The sequence below is a fragment of the Choloepus didactylus genome, chromosome 25, assembly GCF_015220235.1.
Source record: "Choloepus didactylus isolate mChoDid1 chromosome 25, mChoDid1.pri, whole genome shotgun sequence".
In the NCBI taxonomy this organism is placed as follows: domain Eukaryota; kingdom Metazoa; phylum Chordata; class Mammalia; order Pilosa; family Megalonychidae; genus Choloepus; species Choloepus didactylus.
In genome coordinates, this window is record NC_051331.1 from 10,424,966 (window position 1) to 10,451,580 (window position 26,615).

General features: G+C 37.7%; 1 protein-coding gene across 6 annotated transcripts in view; it reads left to right on the top strand.

Annotated features, from left to right (window-relative positions):
- LOC119520558 (zinc finger protein 596-like) overlaps positions 1-25,900 on the top strand; it is a 45,858-nt gene extending 19,958 nt beyond the window's left edge. For 4 of the 6 annotated variants that reach the window (XM_037818496.1, XM_037818494.1, XM_037818493.1 and 1 more), the window contains 5 exons: positions 18,973-19,059; positions 21,194-21,320; positions 22,676-22,771; positions 23,281-23,363; positions 23,802-25,900. In XM_037818496.1, the coding sequence (XP_037674424.1) occupies positions 19,030-19,059; positions 21,194-21,320; positions 22,676-22,771; positions 23,281-23,363; positions 23,802-25,031 (1,566 nt within the window). In that variant the 5' untranslated portion in view covers positions 18,973-19,029 and the 3' untranslated portion in view covers positions 25,032-25,900. The remainder of the gene's footprint in view (positions 1-18,972; positions 19,060-21,193; positions 21,321-22,675; positions 22,772-23,280; positions 23,364-23,801) is intronic. The other 2 variants (XM_037818497.1, XM_037818498.1) reach the window with 2 other exon arrangements.
- Positions 25,901-26,615: the final 715 nt, after the last annotated feature.

The window sequence follows — 26,615 nt, forward strand, 5'->3', positions numbered from 1 at the left end:
CTTAAATTTAACATCTTAAATCTATAACAATCTTGTTTTTCTTTGATACCAACTTAACTTCAATAGGACATGTAAACTATGTTCCTATACTCCTCTATTCCCCCACTGTTATGTATTTCTTATCAAAAATTACATAATTTACATTGCATCCAAAAACACTGATTTATCATTACAGTTTATGTATTTTAGATCCTGTAGGAAGTAAATAGTGGAGTTACAAACAAAAAATACAGTAGTATTGGTATTTATATTTACCATGTGATCTTTACTGGAAACCTTTATTTCTTCATGTGGTTTCCATCAATTGTTTAATGTCCCTTCCTTTCAGCCTGCACAGTTCCTTTAGCATTGCTTATAGGACTGATTTACTGGTGATGAAGTCCATCAGCTTTTGATTATCCAAGAATGTTTTCATCTCCTCCTCATTTCTAACCTCCAGGTGTTTGTGAATTTTCTAAGTCTCTGATGGTTATTTACTTCTATTTGTATTCCATAGTTGTCAGAGAATGTGCTTTGAATAAATTCAATTTTTTTAAATTTATTGAGGCTTGTTTTATGTCCAAGCATATGGTCTATTCTGGAGAAAGATCCATATTCACTAAAGAAGAATGTGTATCCTGGTGATTGGGATGTAATGTTCTATATATGTCCATTAAATTTCTCTATATATCTCTCTCATTTCTTTGTTTCTCTGTCAGTAGGGTTTCCTTTAGTATCTGAAGTATGGCAGGTCTTTTATTAGCAAAATCTCTCAGCATTTGTCTGTGAAAAATTTAAGCTCTCCCTCAAATTTGAAGGAGAGTTTTGCTGGATAAAGTATTCTTGGTTGGAAATTTTTCTCTGTCAGACTTTTAAATATGTCATGCCACTGCCTTCTCACCTCCATGGTGGCCACTGAGTAGTCACTACTTAGTCTTATGTTGTTTCCTTTGTATGTGGTAAATTGCTTTTCTCTTGCTGCTTTCAGAACTTGCTCCTTCTCTTCAGTATTTGACAGTCTGATCAGAATATGTCTTGGAGAAGATTAATTTGGATTTATTCTATTTGGGGTTTGCTGGGCATTTGTGCTTTGTGTATTTATATTGTGTAGAAGGTTGGGGAAGTTTTCCCCCAAAATTTCTTTGAATACTCTTTCTAGAACTTTACCCTTCTCTTCCCCTTTTGGGACACCAATGAGTCTTAAATTTGGATGCTTCATTTTATCTGTCATATCCCTGAGATCCATTTTGATTTTTCAATTTTTCCCCATTCTTTCTTTTTTTCTTTCATTTTCCATTCTGTGGTCCTCAAGGACACTGAGTTGTTGTTCAGCTTCTTCTAGTCTTGTACTAGGAGTATCCAGAATCTTTTTAATTTTGTCAACAGTTTCTTTTCTTTCCATAAGATCATCTGTTTTTTTATTTACTCTTGCAGCTTCTTCTTTGTGCTCTTCTAGGGTCTTCTTCGTGTCCTTTATATCCTGTGTCATGCTCTTCTTCACGTCCTTTATATTCTGTACCATGCTCCCATTGTTTGTCTTTAAGTCTGTGTCTCCTCTGATCTTTTGATTTGGGTGTTTGGGTTTGGGTTCACCATATCATTTGGTTTTATCATATGCTTTAAAATTTTCTGTTGATTTTGGCCTCTTGGCATTTGCTGTATTTGATAAGCTTGTTTCAGGATATGAAAAACATCAATCTCTAATTTATCAGATCTACAGCTTGGTGGCATACACTTTCACTAACTAACCAGCAGATGGCATCCACGAGTCATCTATTCCCCTCAAGTCAGTTTTCCCCAAATTTGTATTTGTGGTGTGTGGGGGTCTGATTCTTGTTGGGTTCAATTTGTGTATCAAGTTTGGGTGTGTTATTGGTGCTCTCTGCCCTGAATGTGGGGCACATGTCTGAGTGGTTAGGGAGGCAAGGCAGCTTTAATAATCAAACCTCACAGGTGTTCCTGGATATTTAAGGCTTGTTGCAAGAGTCTAAACCTTCATTTCAGTCTCACCACAGATAGTCTCTGCCACTGAACCACAAGTCCTTGGTATTGGTGTAGTGTCCCTGGGATTTCCAAACAGGTCCCCCTTCCCAGCTGTGCTCTTCCAGGACCTCTGATGAGGGAAGGCTTTGCCATGTCACAAGCACATGCTGGCCCTCCAGGGAAGCCCTGGGCCACTGAGCTGTGCAGGGGTGTTCCCAGTCTGCTGTAAAGATGGCTGAATGGGGCATATTAATTTCCCCCTTTTCACACAGTTCCACCTTCCCAGCTCTGGGACAATTAGCTATGGGTGCACTAAAGGCCACTGTCCATGGCCAATATTGTGTCATGTGTGTGGTGTTACAGGAAACACTCCCCATCACACTGGGACCCTTGGTGTGGCTCTGGGCTGTGGCTCCAGCCCCGGGCAGGAGCATCTCCAGCCTGCTGGGAAGATGTCTGCAAAGGGTGTGTTTTCTTTCTCCTTTTGGCTCCCCTCTGCCCTCCTGGTTCTGAGTGTTAGCAGTGGGTGCAGGAAGGGCTATCTTCCATGCCAGATATTGAGGCATTTGCAAGGCACACTCCTGATGCACTTCACTGTGTGGTTCTTGCCACCATATCCACAGCTGCTCCTGGGTTTTTTTTTTTTTAAAGAATTAGTCCATCTCCAAATGCCAACCCATGGTTTCCCCACATCCCAGCATGACCACTGGGCTTTCAGTTGGCTTGCTCATTTCAGAATGCAGACTCCCAGTTTCACCAAATGCATCATCCCTGTGGATTTAGCAGACCTTGCCCAGCTGGTGCATTATGGGGACTGGTGTTCTGTGTTGCTTTCTGGTTTTTATGTAGTATTTTCTCAGAGGTGTTTTTTTGCCCTGCTTCACCTAGCCACCATCTTATGTTCTCCATCAACTTGTTTTCTTAAAGATCATTTATTCTCCCACCATACTTTCCATCCTAAGTAAACAGTTTATGTTTCCCTGTATAGTTACATATTTATGTATTTAACACTGTGATGGTTAGGTTCATGTGTCAACTTACCTAGGTAATTGTACCCAGGTGTCTGGTCAAGCAAGCACTGGCCTGTTATTACAAGGACTTTTGTGGCTTGTTAGTAGTCCAAAAGGCTGGTTCATGAAATCATCATTCAATTAGCTGCAGCTGTGACAGATTACATCAATGAAGGATGTGTCTTCTACAATGAGAGAATGCAATAGTTGGATTTAATCCAATCAGTTGAATTTTAGGCAAGACAGAGGATCTTCACTTCTTCAGCTGACCAATGAAGAGTTTCCTGAGGCTGTCATCATAGTTGTCAGTTCATTTTCTGAGGAGCTCATTGCTTTCATCAGAGTTGCCAGTTTGCTGCCTGAGTTCATCAAATATCTTCATTGGAGTTGCCAGTCTGCTGCCTGCCTTTCTGAACTTGGACTCATGCACACACATAATTGCATGAGACACTTTTATAAATCTTATATTTATAGATTTCTCTGGTTGATTCTGTTTCCATAGAGAACCACAACTAATACAACCTGGTATCAGCAGTGGCTTTTGAGAAACAGAATCTTAAAATGGGCTTTTACAATTGGTTTTCTACTCTGACTAGATTCAAAGGCACTGGTGACTCCATTTCCAGTAATCACGATGACACTGACAGTCCATCATGTGAGTTGTCATTGGAGATACACAAAATATCACTGTATTCCTCCACTATTGTTTCTGCCAATTTTCCCTTCTCCTTCTGGGACACATATAGATTCATGTACTTCTTGTTTTCATTCAATTCCCTGGGGTGTTGCTCATATTTTTAGATTCTTTTCCCTGTGTCTGCTCTTTTGTCTGTAGGCTTTCAGATGTCCTGGCCTCCAGTTCATGAATCTTTTCTTCTACCTCTTTAAATCTGCTGTTTTATGTCTCCATTCTGTTTTTTATCTCTTGTATTATGTGTTTCATTCCTATAAGTTCTGCCAATTGTTTATTCACACTTTTGATTTCTGCCTTATATTCACCCAATGGCTTTTTTTATATCCTTCATCTCTTTTGCCATGTCTTCCCTCAATTCATTGATTTGTTTTTTGGATTGATTTAGTTTTTTTTTTTTTTTTTTGATTAATAATTAGCTGTTTCAATTCCTGTATCTCAGTTAAAGTGTACATTTGTTCCTTTGACTGGGCCATATCTTCATTTTTCCTAAGGTGACTCAAAATCTTTTGTTGTCTAGACATCTGTTTTTCTTTATTACCATGGATAAGATGGGCCCAGGTATCAGGAGGAAGGTGTGATCAGTTTCAAGTTTCCCTGAGCAGCAGGTTGTCAGACTTTCCAATGAGGCCTCTGGACTTGGTGCTTTTCCTCTCCTGCCCACAGGTCTTGTTTGTTAGCCTGCAGCTCCCCAAAGGTGCAGTCCCTTTAATTCACAGTGTACCTGCCCTGCTCAGAGGAGGAGGGTGTCAGAAGCCAAGCTTAATTTGTTCCTCAGTTTTTGTTTTTTTCCCCCCAGGCCCTGTTTTCTGAGTTCCCTGAGGGAGGGCCATCTGTCTCATCCCCCTTTTATTTACTAGGGAGTTTATATGCTTGAGTTCTTCCTTTGTTTCTCTGACTCTTTTAACTCCACCCTTGCCTTGGTTAGCCACTGCCAATTGAAAATGCCTGAGGCTTTCTCTAATGAGCTGCTTAGAATGAGAGAGAGAAAAAAATGTAAAAAGAGCAAAAGCCTCTTTTCAGAGCCTAACTTCAGCCCCTCCATTTCATTGGTCAACCAGAGTTTGTACCCAGTTGTCTGTGCCCCTTTTTTGGCACAGCTCTTTGAACTCAGCCATGTCCAAAAGCCTCTGTGTTTATTTCACTGTGTGTGTGTGTGTATTTCTTTCTTCAGCTCTTCCTCCTTTAGGCAGGGGGGAACCACAGATTCCTGTTTGCCTCAGGGTCTGTGTTTGTATGTTGTATTCAATTGTCCAAATTTGTTAAATTAAAAACACAATTGTATCTTGTCTGTGCCATCCCTCAATACGCTGACATGGATTGCTTCTTTCTTATACAGTGGAGGTTTTGCAGTTTGGCCTGCCATGCTGGTGGTGGTGGGGGGGTAAAAGTCTGCAGATTTTACTTAATTTATGCTGTGATTGCAGCTGTTCCTCCCATTCCTGGCTGGTGTATGATGTGTAAGCAGTAACAGATGGCCCACAAAACTGTTCCAGACTATTTACTAGTTGTTCCTGACTTTTCACTAGTTGTTCTAGAGGACTAGCTAAATTCCACTCCTCTCTATGCTGCCATCTTGCTATGCCTCTGTCTAATGCTTTTAATTTGCTGTTGTATTTGGTTTGCTAGTGTTTTGTTCAGGATTCTTTGTCTATATTCATAAGAGTTATTGGTCTCTAATTTTGTTTTCTTGTGTTATCAAATATGAGATGTTGGCTTCAGAATTAATTAGGGATTGATCCTTTTTCTTCATTTTTTTTGAAGATTTTGAATATGATTTGCTTCTTAGAATGTTTGGTGAATTCCTCCTGTGAGGTCTAGTCTGTGTTTTTTGTTTTTGGAAGTTTTAGATAACTGATTCAGTCATTTTAGTTGTTATTGATATGTTGAGATCTTTTATTTTTCCTTGAATCAATGTTGGTAGTTTGAGTGTTTGTAGGAATTTGTCCAATCCCCATAAGTTTATTGTGGCATACAGTTGTTCATATTTTTCTGTTACAGCCATTTTTGTTTATTTATGTGCAGTCAGTAATATCACATTTTTCATTTCTGATTTTAGTTATTTTATCTTCTTTCTTTTTCCCCCTCAGTCTAGATAAATGTCTATTAATTTTATTGATCTTTTCAAAGAAACAACTTTTTGTTTTGTTGATTCTCTGTTTTTTTTAAGTCTATTTTATTTTTTCCAAGATCTAATATTTGACATTTCCTTCTTTCTGCTTGATTGACATAGATACTTGATTGACATCTTTCTTTTTCTTTCTTTTTTGATTTAAGCATTTTTTTCAAAAGAAATTTTTATTACTTAAACCATTAGGATCACAGTTAATTTAAAAGCAATTAAATGTATTCATATTTTTTGCAAAGAAATATTACAGCAAGTTGATTGATAATGCTTTCAGGTATAAAAATTGTATTAGGATATAATTCTGTGACTGCAAATTCCAAAATGGAAATACAAGATCAGAGAGAACAAAAGGAAAAATGTAAAATTTCCAACTGTTAAAGAAAAATGATTCATTAATTTTTTAGTGGATGATAGAGCATATCAAATAACTATTCCATTGGATACATCTAAAAGATGGGTATATGGGTTATATTTTAAAATATCAATATTTAAAATATAATGAAAATTACATTCTTTGCAACTGTTTAAACTTTTGTTTTTGTCTTAAAAAGATCTGATTTATTCATATCTCTAATTGAAGTCTGGACTGTTGTTCTAGTTTGCTAATGCTGCAGAATGCAAAACACCAGAGATGGATAGGCTTTTATAAAATGGGGGTTTATTTCGCTACACAGTTACAGTCTTAAGGCCACAAAGCGTCCAAGGTAACACCTCAGCAATCAGATACCTTCACCAGAGGATGGCCAATGGCGTCCGGAAAACCTCTGTTAGCTGGGAAGGCAGCCGGCGTCTGCTCCAAAGCTCCGGCCTCAAAACGGCTTTCTCCCAGGATGTTCCTCTCTAGCAAGCTTGCTCCTTTTCAAAACATCACTCCCAGCTGCACTCAGTTTCCTCAATTTGAGTCAGCTCATTTATATAGCTCCACTGATCAAGGCCCACCCTGAATGGGCGGGGCCACACCTCCATGGGAACATCTCATCAGAATCATCTCCCACAGCTGCGTGGGGCACATTCCAAGCAAATCCAACCAGCACCAAAAACGTCTGTCCCACAAGACCACAAAGATAATGGCATTTGGGGGGCACAATACATTCAAACCGGCACATTCCACCCCATGGACCTCAAAATGACATTATCTTTCCAAATACAAAATACATTCATTCCATCACAATATCAGAAAAACTTAAATCATTTCAGTAACAATAGTTAAGTACAAAATCCCATCAAAATCAATTTAGGCATGGTCAGTCCTAAGGCATAATTCCCCTCTAGCTGTGGATCTGTGAACTTAGAAAAAGTTATATGCTTCCAATATACAAAGGAGAGACATTCACAGGATAAACATTTCCATTGCCATAAGGAGAAACAGTAAGGAAAACAGGGTTAACAGGAGCAAAACAGTTCCTAAAACCCACAGGACAAACTCCATTAGATTTCAAAGTCTGAGATCATTAACAGAACAACATTGCATCCTTGGGGCTTGAGAGAGCAGGAGCCTAACCCTTCTTAAGGGCCTTTTTGGCAGCTGTTTCCTCTCCAAATGCTTGGGTGAGTGCTCCAACATTTCCACACATTGGGAAGACCACCTTCTTGGCCCCACCCTCCTCAAACATTGGGGCAGCTCCCAGATTCCCTTCCATCTCCGGGACACACGCTCAACCCCTTCAGAACAGTGTGGCAGCCAGGCTCTCCCCAATTCCCTGGGAATGTGCTCCACCCTCTATGGGGCTTGGGGTGGCAAAACTCTTCCAGAGCATTGAGGCGGAAAACCCGCCCTCAACCTCCAGGGCAAACTCACCCTTTCCATGCATGTGGGCTGCTCTGCTCTCCCAGCCCTAAACCTCTTGACTCCAGAGCTCAACCTCCATGGCTGTGTCTTTGAAGAAATTTTTCCTTTAATTTTTTCCTTGTCTATCTCCTCCAGTCCAGACTGGCAATGGCTCTGTCTATAAAGATCTCACAAAAATTCTGTTGGCTTTGCATGAAGCATGCAGGGGTCAAAGCCATCAGACAATAAGAGTTTCCACAAATCCTTTCTGGATAATTCCATCTCCAATCTTGGCTTGTACTGAAATTGCAGCTGGGTTCCATGTTTGGTAACATCCTCACGTTGGGCTGTAGCTTCTGGGATTCCACCCCTTGGAAGCCTGGAATTTTCCAAGCCATCAGCTTCTGGTTTCTTTGAACCCAAGAGTTCAGTTCTAAGTTTATCTCTCTCTGCTCGCATTTTACTATAAGCTGCAAGGAGAAGCCAGGGGACATCTTCCACACATAGTCTGGAGATCTCCTCAGCTAAGTATTCCAGGTTGTCGCTTTCAAATTCTTCCTTCCATCTGACACCAGGACTCAATTTTGCCAAATTCTCTGCTACTTTAAAACAAGGATCACCTGTCTTCCAGTTTACAACAACATATTCATCATTTCTGTTCAAGTCCTCATCAGAAGTATCTTTAGAGTCCATATTTCCACTAACAGTCTCTTCAAAGCAGTTTTGGCCTTTTCTATCAAGCTCCTCACAACTCTTCCAGAAACTCCCCATTATCCATTTAAAAAGCCGTTCCAACATGTTTGGTATTTGCAAACTCAGCAGCAAAAGCACCCCACTTCTCTGGTACCAAAATCTGTTCTAGTTTGCTAATGCTGCAGAATGCAAAACACCAGAGATGGATAGGCTTTTATAAAATAGGGGTTTATTTTGCTACACAGTTACAGTCTTAAGGCCACAAAGCATCCAAGGTAACACCTCAGCAATCAGATACCTTCACCAGAGGATGGCCAACGGTGTCCAGAAAACCTCTGTTAGCTGGGAAGGCAGCCGGCATCTGCTCCAAAGCTCCGGCCTCAAAACGACTTTCTCCCAGGATGTTCCTCTCTAGCAAGCTTGCTCCTTTTCAAAACATCACTCCCAGCTGCACTCAGTTTCCTCAATTTGAGTCAGCTCATTTATATAGCTCCACTGATCAAGGCCCACCCTGAATGGGCGGGGCCACACCTCCATGGGAACATCTCATCAGAATCATCTCCCACAGCTGGGTGGGGCACATTCCAAGCAAATCCAACCAGCACCAAAAACATCTATCCCACAAGACCACAAAGATAATGGCATTTGGGGGACACAATACATTCAAACCGGCACAACTGTATTTCAGCTTTTTTTAAAAAAACAGTTGCTGCATGTGTTAATGCTAATATTCATATCTGCTGAGCTCTAGCTCTGAGTTTTGGGTGTAACACAGATACCCAATGTTCCAGAGACCACACAGAGATTGTACTCAGTGAGGAGAGACTGAAAGCTTTCCCACTAAGATATGTAACAAGACAGGGATGCCCACTGTCACCATTGTTACTTAACATTGTACTGTAAGTTCTACCTATAGCGATCAGGCAAGAAAAAGAAATAAAAGACATCCAAATTTGTGAGGAAGAAGCAAAACCTTCTCTGTTTGCAGATGACATGATTCTATATGTAGAAAATCCAGAAAAGTCTACAGCAAAGCTCTTAGAGCTATTCAATGAATACAGCAAAGTGGCAGGCTACAAGATCAACACACAAAAAGTCTGTAGTGTTCTTATACACAAACAATGTGCAGGAAGAGGAAGAAATTTAAAAAAATCCATTTACAGTAGCAACCAAAAGAATCAAGTATTGAGGAATAACCTTAATGAAGGCCGCAAAAGTCCTATGCAAAAGAAAAACCACAAGGAACTGCTAAAATAAATTGAACAGGACCTAAAAAAATGGAAGAACATACCATGTTCATGGATTGGAGGACTAAATATAATTAAGATGTCAACTCTACCTAAACTGATTTATAGAGTCAATGCAATACCAATTAAAATCCAAACAACTTATTTGCAGAAGTAGTGGAAATAGTGGAATAGCAGAAATAGTGGGAACAGTGGAAACCACTTATCAGATAAGGATTTAATATCCTAAATATATATAGCAATCCCACAACTCAACAACAAAAACAAACAATCCAATTTAAAAATGGGCAAAAGACATGGACTGATACTGTTCTGAAGAGTAAATACAAATGGCTCAAAAATATATGAAAAATGCTCAACTTCACTGGCTATTAGGGAAATGCAAATCAAAACCACAGTGAGATATCATGTCACACCTACCAGAATAGCCATTATCCAAAAAGCCACAAAATTACAAGTGCTGGAGAGGATGTGGAGAAAGAGGCACACTTATTCACTTCTGCTGGGCATGTAGAATGATGAAACCACTCTGGAAGACAGTGTGGAGGTTCCTCAGGAAGCAATTTATGGATTTGGCATATGACCCAGCTCTTCTATTGCTAGGTATATACTCAAAAGAACTGAAAGCTAAGACACAAATGGACATTTGTAAACTAATGTTTATTCCAGCATTATTCACAATTGCCAAGAGATGGAAGCAGCCCAAATGTCCATCCCTGGATGAGTGGATAAACAAACTGTAGTATATACACATGATAGAGTATTATGCAGCTGTAAGACAGAACAAAGACATGGAACATATCATAATGTGGATGAACCTTGAAGACATTGTGTTTAGTGAAGTTATCCAGAAACAAAAGGACAAACACTGTGTGGTCTCACTAATATGAAATAACACTAATGAGCAAACTTTGAGAGTTAAAAGCTGATAGCATAGGATACCAGGAGACAGAAAGAGGGTAGAGATCAGGCATTTGATGCTGAAGAACTACAGGAATGTTTTGCAGGATTGATTGCTTTAAGCATTTTGAACTATAATTTCCCTCTCAGCACTGCCTTTGCTGAATCAAATAAATTTTGGAATGTTGTGTTTTCATTTTCACTCTCCTCCAGAGATTTCCTAATTTCTCTAGAGATTTCTTCATTGACCCATTGGTTGTTTTAGAATATCTTGTCTAGTTTCCACATATTTTTGAATTTTCCATTTCCCCCTCTGTCATTGAATTCTACCTTCATTCCATTGTGCTAAAAGGAAATAAATGGTATGATTTCAATGTTTTTAATTTATTGAGACTTGTTTCATGACCTAACATATAATCTATCTTATAGAATGATCCACATACACTAGAAAAGAATGAGTACTCTGCTGCTGTTGGGTAAAGTTTTCTACATGTCTCTGAGATCTAGTTGATTTATGGTATTGGAGTCTTCCACTTCCTTACTGATCATCTCTGTAGATGTTCTATCCATTATTGAAAGTTGTGCATTAATGTCTTCTACTACTTCTGAATAACCCTCTCTTTCTTCCTTTAAAGCTGTCAATATTTGCTTCATATACTTTGGGACTCTGGTGTTAGGTGCATATATGTTTACAAGTGTTATGTCATTCAGTTTACCCCACTTTTCAGTATATAATTACATACTTTCTCACTTGTAGTTTTTGACTTAAAGTCTATTTTATCTGTTATTAGTATAGCTAATCCAGCTCTCTTTTTTTCTCTTCTGTCTTGATAAATGTTTATCAATTTTATTGATCTTTTCAAAGAACCAGCTCTTCTTCAGTTACCACCTTCATGTTATATTTTTCCATCATTGCATGTTCAAACTATTTATGTCTTTGAATTTACAGTAAGTCTCCTATAGACAAAATATTCATATTTTATCCATTCAGCCCATCTTTGCCTTTTGACTGGAGAGTTCAATTGATTTACAAGAAACTACTGCTACTGCAGGAATTTCTTCTGTCATTTTGCTATTTTGTCCTTGTAACTCTTAAATCAATTTTTTGGCCCTTAATTCTTCAATTAATGACTACTTTCATATTTATTTGATTTTTTACTGTAGCATATTGAGTAATTTTCCTTTCTTAATATATTTTTCATATATTTTCCTTGTGTTTACAATGGGGTAAAAATTTAACATCTTAGTATATAACAATCATATGTTGTTTGATACTAAATTTGCCACAATAGAATACATATAAACTCCTCCTAAATCCTTCTGAACAACATAGTTTTTTGTCCTTTTCATCTGGATTCTTTGTAAAATTTAATGTAAACTGAAAAAATCCTTAAGTCATCCTGGTTCTTTAAATTCTTGTTCCATCTTGCATGTTGGCCCCCTTTTTACTCTGTGCTTTCATATGCTAATTCTGTCATACCATATGTGAACACCTGTTTGGAGACTCACACTGTGTTTTCCCTCTGAACACCAATCCACTGATCATCACACTAATATTGGCTTGATATAGTCCTCATCTCCACAGAACTGCCATATACCATCTCTTCCAATTTTGTTTTCATCTTGTGTATCTTTGTATCTATTGAAAAGTAGTTCCAACTTCTTTCCATCATTGATCCTCTTGTACTCTCTCATATATAAAGTTCAGAATTTTGGAGAAATTTCTTTATTGCCACAACTAAATTTCAGTTTATTTGAGAGAGACAACATAATGCTGTTTTTTCACTAGATTGCATGAATATCATATACTGACAAACTTTATCCTTCTGTGATGATTTCAACTTATTCAAATTTGTGACCTCCAGGTGGCTACCCTCCTCCTCCAGCTCCTTAGTGAATGGGCTATGGAGGTGGTGGCTTCTCTGTTGGGCTTACCATATCACACTCATTCACAGTGCATAATTGCAGGGAGTCAGAGGGTCCCATCTGCCATCTATTTTTTTTAGAAGGAAGGGGAAATGGGTATTTCTGTATGCTGGCAGTAGGACAGGGCAAGGTTTCCCAAATCTGCCCTCACAGTAGTGATTTTTCAATTGGCTTTTATGCAGGTGAGAGACAAAGTTAATATTTTTGTTACCAGGAACCAGAGTTGTGGAAAACTTCAGAAATTTCATTATTTATTATTTACTTCCTGGGAAAGGTGCCTCTGGGAATTTACAGATATACATGATGGCTTTATTCATATCTGGGAGGTCTGGGGACCATAGGTGAAAGCTTAATCAAACCTTATTCAAATAATATTGATGTAGGCTTTACATTTACATTTTGCTCATTTGTCAGACCAGAAGTTCTCACCAAGTGCCTACTCTGTATTTTAAAATACATTTAAATGTTGCTTTAAGTGTTACATTTTTATATATTATATTTCTAATTCCATTTCACTGAGATATATTCACATACCCTACAATCTTTCACAGTGCACAAATGGTCACAGTACCACCATACAGCTGTTCATGCATCACCACAATCAATTTGGAATATTTTCATTATTCCAAAAGAATAAAAATAAAAATACACATAGAAAAGAATACCCTAAATATCCTATCCCCTATTCCCCCTACTATTCATTTAATTTTGTTCCCATTTTGCTACTCAGCCATCCATACACTGGTTTTTCACAATCACATTCATTTGTTCTCCTACTGAAGAAATTTTCTTATATTGTACATTTATTCATCATCATTGTTCACTCAAGATTTTGCTAAGTTGTACAGTACCAGTCATTATCTTCTGTCTTTCATTTTGGTGTCATATGCATCCCTAGCTCTCCTCTATCAACTTTACTCACAGTCATGTTTTTTCAGTGTACTTGCAATATTGCACTATCATCATGTAGTATTTTGCTATTCATTTCTGGATCTATACAATCAATCCTTTTGAACATTCCATACTCCTTCAGCATCAAAGGACTGATCGCTACCCTCTTTCTGTCTTGTGATAACCTGTGCTCTGAGCTTCTAATGCTCAATGTTTCCATTAATATTAGTTCATTTTAGTGAGACCAGTGTTTGACCTTTTGTTTCAGTCTAATTTCAATCAATATATTGTCCTCAAGATTTATCCATGTTGTTTTATGCTCTGTGTCTTTATTTTGTATTACAGCTGCATAATACTCCACTGTATGTATATGCAACTCATCATCATTCTTCATCCACTCATCCATTGTTGGACATTTGGGATATTTCCATCTTTTGGCATTTGTGAATAATGCCACTATAAACATTGGTTTACAAATGTCCATTAATTTCTTAGCTTTCATTTCTTCTTAGTATATACTAAGTAGTGGAGTTGCTGGATCATATGGTAATTCTAAACTTAGTTTCCCCTGGTGTTTCAACACTGCCTTCCAGATGGTCTGGGCCATTCTAAATTCATACCAAGAGCGAATAAATAGGCCTCTTTATTCACATCCTCTCCAGCCCTTCTTATTTTAATTATTTTTTGATAATGACCATTCTAGTACATGTGAGATGATATCTCATTCTTGTTTTGGTTTGCATTTCCTTAATAATCAGTGATGATGAGCATCATTTTGTATGTTTTTGAGCCATTTTTATTTCCTCTTCAGAAAAGTGTCCATCCATGTTTTTGCCCAGTATCTAATTTGTTTATCTTACTGTTTTTGAATTGTAGGATCACTAACAAGCAAACAGAGGCTTTTAGTGATGACTGACCATAAAGAGTCAGAAGACTCCTTTGTCCTGGGAGAGTGAGTCCAGAAGACCAGCTGTTATGTTTGGCTGATGGGTGAAATTTTGGGGCTCATGGACTGACTCTGAAAGGGGGATTTCTGTCCCCTTTTCTCTCCCTCAACCTGAGCAGCTCAGTGGAGAAAGCCTCAGACATTTTCAGTTTGCAGGACTGTGACCCTGCAGGGGTGGTTATAGCAGAGTCAGAGATAAAGGGTCTATTAAATGCAGATTATATCTCCCTAGGCATGTATATTCCCTAAGAGGAAGGAGCTGGGAGCCAGCTCTACCACCCCTCTTCCATTCAGAACCAGACCTCAGAGCCTGGGGGAAAACAGCCAAAACAGAAATTAAATGGGCCAGACCTTCTTACACCATTCGGTAGCAACAGGCTGACAGGTTCCACTTGCTGGGGAGGTTAGGAGAAGCACAGTGGCTAGAGACCTCACAGGAAAGACTGTCAATCTCTAAGACACACCAGCAGGGAGACTTGAAACTGAACATAACCCCACTCTGAGATCTGGACCCATTCTGGTCTGAGAAAATCTGATTGGGGTACCAAAGGAGACTAGATGCCCAGATATTGGAAAGTACACTCTTCATTTGGAAAAAGGAAGATATGGCCCAGTCAAAAGAACAAATATACACCTCAATCAAGATACAGTTGAGATATTGTTTCACTTTAATAAAATAATCTATTAAAGACTTTCAAAGAAATATCCTAAATGAAATAAAAAACCAAATCAATCATTTCAGGGAAGTTACAGCACAAGAGATGAAGCCTATAAAGAAAATACTGGGCAAACATAAGGTAGAAATTGTAAGTTTGAAAAACCAACTGGCAAAATCTATAGAAATGAAAGACACAACACAAGAGATGAAAAACACAATGGGGACATACAGCAGCAGATCTAAAGAGGCTGAGGAAAACACTCAGGAACTGGAGAACAAGACATCTGAAATCCTACAGACAAAAGAACAGGTAGGGAAAAGAGTGGAAAAATATGAGCATCATCTCAGGGGGTTGAAAGACAACATGACGAGCATGAATGTATGTGCCATGTGTGTCCAGAAGGAAAAGAGAATGGAAAAGGGGCAGAAGTAATAATAAAGGAAATAATCAATGAAAACTTCCCATCTCTTATGAAAGACATAAAATTATAGATCCAAGAAGTGCAGCATACCACAAACATAATAGATCTGAATAGAGCTTTGCCTAGAAATTTAGTAATCATATTATAAAATGTCAAAAACAAAGAGAATCCTGAAAACGGCAAGAGAAAAGTGATCCATCACATACAAAGGAAGCTTGATAAAACTGTGTGGATTTCTCAGTAGAAATCATGGAGGCAAGGAGGAAATGGTGTGACATATTTAAGATACTGAAAGAGATAAAGTGCCAACAAAGAATTTTGTGTCTGGGAAAAATGTCCTTCAAATATGAGAGAGAGTTTAAAATATTCTCTGACAAACAGACAATGAGAGAGTTTGGGAACAAGATACCTCTGCTACAGGAAATGCTAAATGGAGAATTCTGACTGTTAGGAAAAGACAGAATTGAGAAGTTTGGAACACAATTTTGGGTGAGAGTAACACAACAACATAATTACACTGAACAAAGATGACTGTGAATATGGTTGAAAGAGGAATGTTAGGAGCATGGGGGACAACAGAAGGAAAGATAAAAGATAAAGACTGGGCCTATAAAACTCAGTGAAACCTGGAGTGCCCAACAATTGTGATAAAATGTACAAATGTGTTCTTACATGAAGGAGAAAAAATGAATGTTAGTCTTACAAGGTGTTAAAAATAGTGTAGTATTGGGGGAAATACCATGAATGCAAATTAGAGACTAGTTAACAGAGACATTGTGTAATGTTCCCTTTAACATAACAAAGGCAACATACCAAAGCTAATGTCTGTAAGAGAGGTACATAATCAAGAGGCATGGGGCTGCTGACTTTGGTGGTTTCTCACTCTTTTATTCTACTATAGCCTAATTCTTTCCTTTTGTTACTTTTTATCTGTCATTTTTTTTTCTTTTTCTTTTGGGTCTATAATTTTGACTCTTCCTACTTCTTTGTGGAAGAAATGGAGATGTCCTTATGTATATAGTGGTGATGATAGTGAATACATAAACACATGACCACAAGGAACCATTGATTGTTTACTTATGATAGAATGTATTGTGGGTGAACAAAACCATCTTGAAAATAAACAATAGGTTGAAGAATTGTTGAGGTCACTATTGAGTGAAATAAGTCATACACATAAGGAAAATATTGCATGGTCTCACTGATATGAGCTAATTATAATATGTAAACTCATAGACATGAAATATAAGTTACCAGGATATAATGATGCAAAAGAATGGGGAGTGGTTGCTTATTTAGAGCAGAAGTTTCAACTAGGTTGAGCTTAAGTGTATGGAGATTGACAGAGGAGATGGTAGCAATTATTTTGAGGATAACTAACAGTGCTGAATGGTTTGTGAATGTGGTAGAAAGGGGAAGATTAGAGTCACATATGTCACCAGAAGGAAAGTCAGAGGTTAAAAGATGGGAATGTATAAAACAGTGAACCTTTGTCAGACAGTGTCTGTGATTGCCTGTACAAATATTACAAATCTCTTTCAAGAACTATAACAAATGTATGAAATTATAACCAGAAGTTAATAATAGAGAGGGAATAGGGAAGAAAATCTACATATTGCAAACTAAATACTACAGTTAGTCATATTTTAACATTCTTTCATCAACAGTAATGAATGTACTATTCCAATACTATTAGTCAATAATGGAAGTGGTTGGATAGGGATATGGGAGGATTTGAGTTTTCTTCTTTTTTCTTTGTCTTTTCTGGAGTAGTGAAAATGTTCTAAAAATTGAAAAAAAAAACATTACTTGAGGTGATGAATGCACATCTCTATGATACTGTGGCAATTTCTCACTTTGGATCTTTGGGTAATTGTATGGTATGTGAACAATCTCAATAAAATTAAATTTAAAAAAAGGTATTGGGAAGATTTGGAATATTCATATAGTATGCAGGAATGAATTAGCAAGACATAGTACAGTTACTTTCTATATTTGAAAACATCTAAGATTTGTGACTCTGTGTTTAGAACAGGATCAATATCTTATGCAAGTATTGTGCCAGTTGTAGTCATGGAAAATTGCAAGTATTTGGAGTCACTGAGTATTGAGGGTTAGTTTGCTGGATAACAGGGATATAATCACAGGGATATAATGTTGATCTTGGTAAGTATCTGTTGAAATTACAAACTGTGATAAAAAGCTAGGGTTAAAATGAGAGATGGGGGATGATGTTTGTCAAGAGGGTCAGTATATTGTAGGTCCCCATGGGGAAGAAGAACTTGGTATGGGGAGTATTTTTGTGTCACACCTGGGGGAGGAGGTTGTGGCCATAGCATGGGACTTCTGATGTTTTGTATGAAATAGATATTTCAGGTAACAATCTAAGTGATGTGTAACACCCCAGGAATTTAAGCTTAGTGGAGAGGGACAGCAACATTCTAAATCTAGCTGTGTTTATTTTCTGGTCATGTAATTTTGTCAAAATACTAAAATTTTCTGAATTCTGATAACATCATTTCTTAATTTGGTTAAAAAAAAAAAACCATAAGCAGCAGGATTATTATGAAGATTAAGTAAGCAAATACAGTGAATCACCAAGCAGAGTCACACATTATACACCTTATTGTCTCTTTATATCTGGACCTCAGATACAACTTGACAAGTTAAACCTACTGTTGCTTATGACAAATTATCATCAGTTATCTGTGAAACATATTTAATAATTAAGTGTTTTAGGGGTAATTTATTGGTTATAGATGATTGATTCTTTCACACAGATGCACACAAAAACACACACTGATACCCACAGCACATGTACTAAGAGAAAAAGATGAATGCATGCATATTCCTACAAATAGTGATTCATATGGGACAGGTCTACAACAACCCCTTTATTAAATTACAGACAGAACAACTAGATAGCCTCACAAATCCCTTCAGTAAATAGCTTTTGGTCCTCCATGTTTTCTGAGGATTGTGCAACATGATAGAAACCTTATGAACATATACTCCTGTTACATTCTTATCCAGGGGATTTTGAGTTCTTGATTTGGAGGATGGACATATTGATCCATCCAAATGAAATTAGTTCTTGAAATGACTAACCTCATCATGAAATCATCTTGAAGTTGCATGATAAAAAACCAAATCCATGAGGGAAAGATCTGAAAGCCAGTGTTGAAGGGAGTGATCTTTCCAGAAATCCAAAGGCATTGAACCAAGATGATATAGGGCAATTGCATACAGAAGAAGGGCAGTGGCAGGATACAGAAGGGAAGAAGTGGGTCCAGAGGGCAGGAATAGGTGTTGGAGAAGCAATGGTACTGCATAAACAAAAAGTACTTTGAGAATTTCCAAAACATTAACCTGCAGGTGAATACCAAAATCTAATGTGTTATGAGTTAGAGATACCTATTCTTGAATCATGGAGGGGATTGAAAAACTCTGACCACCATTGGACAATTAATGCATGAAACATAATGATTTCCATGTTCTTAATATAAGATATCTGTATTCACATTTTCATTATTAGCAACATGGGCCATAGCCTTCTTATATTTATTTTAGGAGATGAGAAGGATCCCATTTCTCTTGGAGTATGCTGTAGGTTTCTGCTGGTTAGACTGGGGGGTGGCTAATTGCAGATGGAGATTTTGGTCTATGTGACAAGTGGGTCTGGAAAATGTGGACAAGTTTTGAGTCTCATGTCTTCTTTCTCCATATTCAGCATTGGATGCTTATTGCTTAGACTGCCTGAGAGTGGAAAACCAGAGAAAGACGGTTCATGGCAGACCTATTGACAACGGAAACACTGGTGAGAAGGGAATTACTATTTCTACTGAAATAAAACTCTATTCAGCAATATGTCTATTTCTCCTACTGACCTGGCAGATTCTAAGTATACTTATGAAATATTCACATATTTGAGATCCCCTTAAGTATACCTAGCACTCTGGTATAATTATGGTGGTCCGAGAAGTGAGTAAGAAATCACTCTATCATTTACACTGATTTCTTGCAGTCTGAGAAGGCTGTGTATTCAGAGAAGAGATATGAGAGGATTTATATGCCTCTTGGAGCCCATGGCCTCAGTGGGAAAGTAATTCACTCATTCACTATGTTAGTGGTAGTAATGTGCTTAGGATTGTGGGGAACACAAGGGATAGAGATGAGAAGCTGCACAACTTAACACTCCAATAGGGAGTTATATGGTTCACCAGATGAGGTCAATCAGTCCAGTGTTATGAGTACTTGGTTCAGGGCTATTCTGTGTTCAGGAAAGTATTAGAAACAGAACAGAAAAAGAAATGAAAATAATGTATTTATATTATCAGATAGTAACCTTATTATTATTAATATATTTTCATATTTTGAAAAGATTTTTAAAATTCTCAATTCTGTCTTGTCCCCAGTTAAACATTTTCTTGCATATTAACAACTTTGATAAGTTGAAACAATGAATAAGGAACACTGTTTCCTTACTTTAAGCTGTGCACACAAGAGGATCACTGTAGGGAGAGTAAAATTTTAGGAACAGTGAAGATACTTGAAGATCTAGTGAGAAAGAGAGATCAGAACAAATGAAATGTCTATTTATCCTAGAACAGAGTCAATAATGAAAATTGTTGTTTGTAGGTGTAGGAGAATATTGAGTATGGGTGGCCTCCTACCTGAGGAAGAATCAGCCTAGGACTGTACTTTAATATAGCAGTCAAACGGGGCCTTGGTGTCTGCTACTGCACATCCTACCCTCATATCATATTAAAAGCCTGAGTTTTGTGGAGTTGAAAGAGGAAGAACCTACTGTCCTGAAGTTCTGTATAAAATTTGTAGACTTCTACAGAATTATGTACACTGCTTCAAGTCAATCCACCGTTTTATTGAATAATAGATTTATCCCTTGTACCTAACAACTGTTGGTGAGAAAGACATCATTAGTCATTGGATTTTTCAAAACTTGTAACATTTTGTTAAACCATTTCATAGATGAGGAAACTGAGATCATTGCACATGCCTCAAATTTGTTAAGTTCAGTTTCAAATTTGTGTTCAGGTGGAGGTCAGTTATCACAAAATGGTGTAATGAGAGAATATTACATGAATAATATAGTTTATTAATCCAAGAACTTAGGGAGTCAGGGTTGCCATGTAGAATCAGTGGGGAGCATGAACAGCCCTGTTTGCATGTGGGTAGCCACACAAGCAGAGCAAAAAGATCAATGGGTCTATGCTTTCAATGTGGTTTAGGTGTGTATATTAGATTTTCCACAGGAGTCAGAAAATGGTTAGTTCAAAACAAATACCTGTGAAAGGGGAAGGACACACAGGGTCTCAGGATGCTACAGTTGGTTGCCATAGCATTTGGGACCACCTGAGAGTTCGAGGCATGTCAGTGATGTCTGTGGTGACCAAAGATGTAGGTTTGAATTCTGAATAGTTTAGCCTGAAGAGATAGACAATTGTTAATTAAGCCAAACATCAGTGTTGAGGTGAGTGGCTTGGTCAAAGATGGATGGTAAGATAGAACACAAAAATAGTTTTAAAGGATGGATGGGAATAATTGAATATTCATTATGTTAAAAAGTGGAAGATCATGAATAGTGCTTCCATAAATGAAACTGTTGGATACTTAGTTATGGATTCTCATGAGCACATTTGATGATTACCATCTGTTTGTAGGCAAACTTTCAGGTTACATCACATCATATGTTATGTAGTATGGTCTTATGTTGAAGTTTATGTATACTGAGTTTGTATGTCTCTGTGAATGTATCTGAAAAATAGATGTCAGGTTAGCAGTAAGAATGATCTGACTGGAATTCCAAACACACTTTGGTCTTTTTTTTACACACAACACATTCCCTTCCTCAGTGCCATCATTTCTACCTTTCTACTATGGATATTAGTAGAAATAGCATTGTCTTAAATCAATTGCCTATGATGTTTCAGGAATCAGTGACCTTCAATGATATAGCTATAGACTTTGATACAGAAGAATGGGCTTTGATGAACACAACCCAGAGAAACCTGTTCAGAGATGTTATGCTGGAGAGTATCAATCATCTAGTGTCAGTTGGTGAGTTTCTTAAAATTTTCTCTATCATATATAAACCTATCTATCAGTCCATCCACCTGTCTAATCCCTGTTCAATTTATTCAATTATCTAGACAACTTCCCCATCTGCAAGTCTGATTCCTGCTCTGACTCTTTTATTAAGTTATGACTGCTTGTAAGAAACTGTCTTTTCTATTTTTCCTTATATCTCATTTGTCAAACCAGTGGCCTGTGATATTCCTGACTAAAATTTCATAATATTTTTGCTGCCCAACCTCCACAGTTCAGAAAAATGTGAGAACTCAATGAATATTATTTCTTTGGATAAAATAAATATTCTCTAAATAGCTGTTATCTTCATAGGATTCTTTTTTTTTTTTTTTTTTAAATTCAGTTTTATTGAAATATATTCACAAACCATTCAGTCATCCATGGTATACAATCAACTGTTCACAGTATGATCATATAGTTATGCATTCATCACCACAATCTATTTCTGAACATTTTCCTTACATCAGAAAGAATCAGAGTAAGAATAAAAAATAAAAGTGAAAAGAGAATACCCAAACCATCCCCCCATCCCACCCTATTTGTCATTTAGTTTTTACTCCCATTTTTCTACTGATTTTTTTTCAATTTTTTAACTTTGTTTATCAAAAAATTAAAAACAAACAGGCAAACAACAACCAAAAAAACCCCACAACATTTCAAACAAAGCAATGGATTAAGGAAAACAAATAACCTAAAATAACTACTTTGCTTCCAATATGTTCCTACCATACCCCAAGAAAATTAATAAACCATGTCCAAACAGAGGAGTAAGAAAAACAAATAATCTAAAATAACTACATTGCTTCCAACATGTTCCTACCATACCCCAAGAAAATTAACAACCCCTAAGAAAACAAAGGAATAAGAAAAAAAAAACCTAAAATAACTCTATTGCTTCCAACATATCTTCATAGGATTCTGGTAAAGTTGCAGAACACAGTTGAAAAATAATTGACAAGTTCTTTTCCACATAGAACATAGATTGGGTGGAGACTGTTTAATGGATTATTTTACAAAATGATCTTTTATTTTTCCTTCCATATAAAATTCTTCCTTCCATGTAATTTTTCCTTCCATATAAAAATTGAGGTGATTCTTGTCTATGAATTCAGGCATGGGGATCAGTATATACTTAATGACTGTGACTGTAAGTCAGGAATCATCCTTTACTGGAAGTGGATTATCAACCTACTGTGCTTAAATTACACTTCCATGTTCTGCTTTTCACAGTTTACCTTACTGTTCCTAATCATCTGCCCTAGACTTAATGATCATGAATTGAATCAGCATAGAACTCAAAATCTATGCTTGTTTCTCAAAAATAGGGTATCAGCTCTGCAAATCAGAAGTGGTTTCCCAGTTGAAACAAGGAGAGGAACTCTGGAGAGAAGGATTAGGATTTCTCCAAGGACAGAGTACAAGTGAGTTCTTGGATGCCTTGCTTCAATATGAGGAGGGCACTGGTCAATGAATTAGGAGGTCTTTAGAAACATCAACTGAAAATTTCCTTAACTGAGTGATAGTCCCTGAAATGTAGGCTATGACTTTGGGGGATACTCCACAAATGTGCAATTATTCCATACATATTTCAATCTCTGGGTAAGAATCCATCTATGATTGTCTTTGGCTTAGGGGATGAGATATTTATATAATTATAGGAGTCAAACTGACACATGGTGGCCTTTGTTCTTGTCATCCTCTCAGAGGACTTTTCCTCTCTTTGCCACCCAACATGCCACCTTATTACTTTCCATAACTTTAATACTGAAAATACTTTAGTACTATATTTACAGAAAAAGTTTTCTTGCTTTCTAGAGTACACCTTAATTATAGGTTTTCCCAGTATTTGAAACATAATCACATGAACCCTGAAGTTTTTAATACTTCAGTCCTCTAATGACACTCTATAATGTTTTCAAAATTATTTCAGGCAGACAAAAAGACCACAGAAAAGAAGAAATGACAACCATGCAACATATTTCCAATAAGGACAAATATACCATCCAGTCAAAGGTAAGCATCATAAGTTTAAGCAGTGGTCTTCCAAACAAATAGCTGGGATTGAGTAGTCTAGGAATTCATCACAATCATCTGACTGTAATTAAAAATGAGATTAAACACAATCCCATCAATGTTTTGGATAGTTTTAATTAAGGGAATAATTAACCTTAGCTGAAAACCATTAACCTGAAGTCTTATAAAAGTACAATTGCATGAACATATTTATATACCTAGTCTTTCAAATATATTGAAGTATTCAAAATTAATTAGAAAACTCTACAGTTGAGATACTAAAAAGGGAAAATCTCTGCATACAAGAAAGTAGCACACCATGTACATTTCAATGGCATGATGAATTTTAACTGGAGTCTCACTGAGTAATTAGACTAGAGAATTGAATTAATGAGTATATGTGGACATACCTTTAACAGTCTGTCTTCTCATTTGTAGCAGCAGATTTCTATCATTGGAAAACTTGTGAGAACTCACACTCAGAAGAAACCATATGTCTGCCATCAGTGTGGGAAATCATTCAGTCATCATGGTAGCCTAAGGCACCATGAAAGAACTCACACTGGGGAGAAACCATACTTCTGCCACTTATGTGGGAAATCCTTCAGTCAAAGTGGTAACCTTAGGCAACATGAGAGGACTCACACTGGAGAGAAACCATATGTCTGCCATCTATGTGGGAAAGACTTCACTACTAGGTGTAATCTCAGACAACATGTGAGAACTCACACTGGGGAGAAACCATACATCTGCCTTCTATGTGGGAAATCCTTCAGTCACTGTGGTAGCCTTAGGGAACATGAGAGAACTCACACTGGGGAGAAACCATATGTCTGCCAGTTGTGTGGGAAATCCTTCAGTAAAAGTGGTAAACTTAGGCGACATGAGAGAACTCACACAGGGGAGAAACCATACATATGCCATCTGTGTGGAAAATCCTTCAGTCACCATGGTAGCCTTAGGGAGCATGAGAGAACTCACACTGGGGAGGCACCATATATCTGCCATTTATGTGGGAAATCCTTTAGTCACTGTGGTAGCCATAGGGAACATGAGAGAACTCACAGTGGGGAGAAACCACATGTCTGTCATTTGTGTGGAAAATCCTATGCTCAAAGTGGTAAACTTAGGCAACATGAGAGCACTCACAGTGGAGAGAAACCATACATCTGCCATCTATGTGGGAAATCCTTTAGTCACTGTAGTAGCTTTAGTGAACATGAGAGAACCCACACTAGGGAGCCACCATATATCTGCCATTTATGTGGGAAGTTCTTCAGTAAAATTGGTAACCTTAGGCAACATGAGAGAATTCACACTGGGGAGAAACCATATGTCTGTGATTTATGTGGGAAATCCTTCAGTCACAGTGGTAACCTTAGGCAACACAAGAGTTCTCACACTGGAGAGACACCATACATTTGCAATTTATGTGGGAAATCCTTCAGACTAAGCAGTAACCTTAAGCAACATGAGAGAGCTCACAGTGGGGAGAAACCATATGTCTGCGATATATGTGGGAATCACTTCACTACTAGGTGTAACCTCAGACAGCATGTTAGAACCCACACTGGGGAGAAACCATACATTTGCCATCTATGTGGGAAATCCTTCAGTCACTGTGGTCGTCTTAGGGAACATGAAAGAACTCACTCTGGGGAGAAATGATACATCTGACATTTATGTGGGGAATCCTTCAAAGTGGTAACCTTAGGAAACACAAGAGAACTCACACTTGGGAGAAACCATATGTATGCCATCTATGTGGGAGACTTCACTCATTGGTCTGCCCTCACTGTACATGAGAACACACACTGGGGCAAAATCATTGTGGGAAATCATTCAGTCACTGTGGTAGCCTTTGAGAACATGAGAGAACTCACATTGGGCAGAAACAATATGTCTGCCATTTGTGTGGGAAATCCTTCACTCAAAGTGGTAAACTTAGGCAATGTGAGAGAACTTCCACTGGTGAGAAACCATACATATGCCATCTATGTGGGACAGTCTTCACTAATAGTTCTAAATTCCTATGACATATGAGAACTCACACTGTGTAGAAACAATACATCCACCATCTATGTGTGAAAACCTTAAGTCAATCTGGTATCCTGAAGCAACATGAGAAAACTACACTGGGAAGAAACCATGTATCTGCCATTTATGAGGAAATCTTTCAGTCAATGTTGTACCCTTCAGCAACTTGACAGAACATACACTGGGAAGAAGCTATATGTCCACTATTTTTGCAGGGAAGATTTCACTGATAGAGTGATCCTCAGAGAATACTGGATAATTAACACTGGGGAGAAAACATGTCTGTGATCTATGTGGGAAAACCTTTATACATATTTCTGCCACAAGGAACATCATAGAACTCAATAAATATGTTGTGCATATGGAAGAGTTTTCAGACACACCTACTGTTCTAGTTTGCTAATGCTGCTGGGATGCAAAACACCAGAAATGGATTGGCTTTCATAAAGGAGGTTTATTTGGTTACAAAGTAAGGGTCTTAAGTCTGTAAGTGTCCAAAGTAAGGCATCAACAATCAGGTATCTTCACTGGAGGATGGCCAATGGCATCCACAAAACCTCTGTTATCTGGGAAGGCATGTGGCTGGCATCTGCTCCAGAGTTCTGGTTTCAAAATGGCTTTCCCCCAGGCTGTTCCTTTCTAAGCTGCAGCTCCTTCTTAAAATGTGACTCTCAGTTGCTCTTGGGGTATTTTTCTTCTCTTAGCTTCTCCAGAGCAAAATCTGCTTTCAACAGCCATCTTCAAACTGTCTCTCATCTGCAGCTCTTCTCTCAGCTCCTGTGCATTCTTCAAAGTGTCCCTCTTTACTCTAGCAATCTCACTCCTGTCTGAGCTTATACAGTGCTCCATTAAACTAATCAAGGCCCATGCTGAATGGGCAGGGCCATGCCTCCATGGAAATTGTCCTATCAGAGTAATCACTCACAGTTGGGTGGGGTGTATTTCCATGCAAACAACCTAATCCAAGTGTTCCAACTTAATCCCCATTAATATGTCTGCCCCTACAAGATTGCACCAAAGAACATGGTTTTTTCTGGGGGACATAATACATACAAACCAGTACATTCCACCACCTGCACCCCAGAAAAACATGATCTTTCCATATACAAAATACATTCATCCCATCACAATATGACAGAAACTTAAATCATTTCAGAAACAATAATTAATTGCAAGATCCCATCAAAATCAATTACAGGAGTTGGCCCTAAGGCA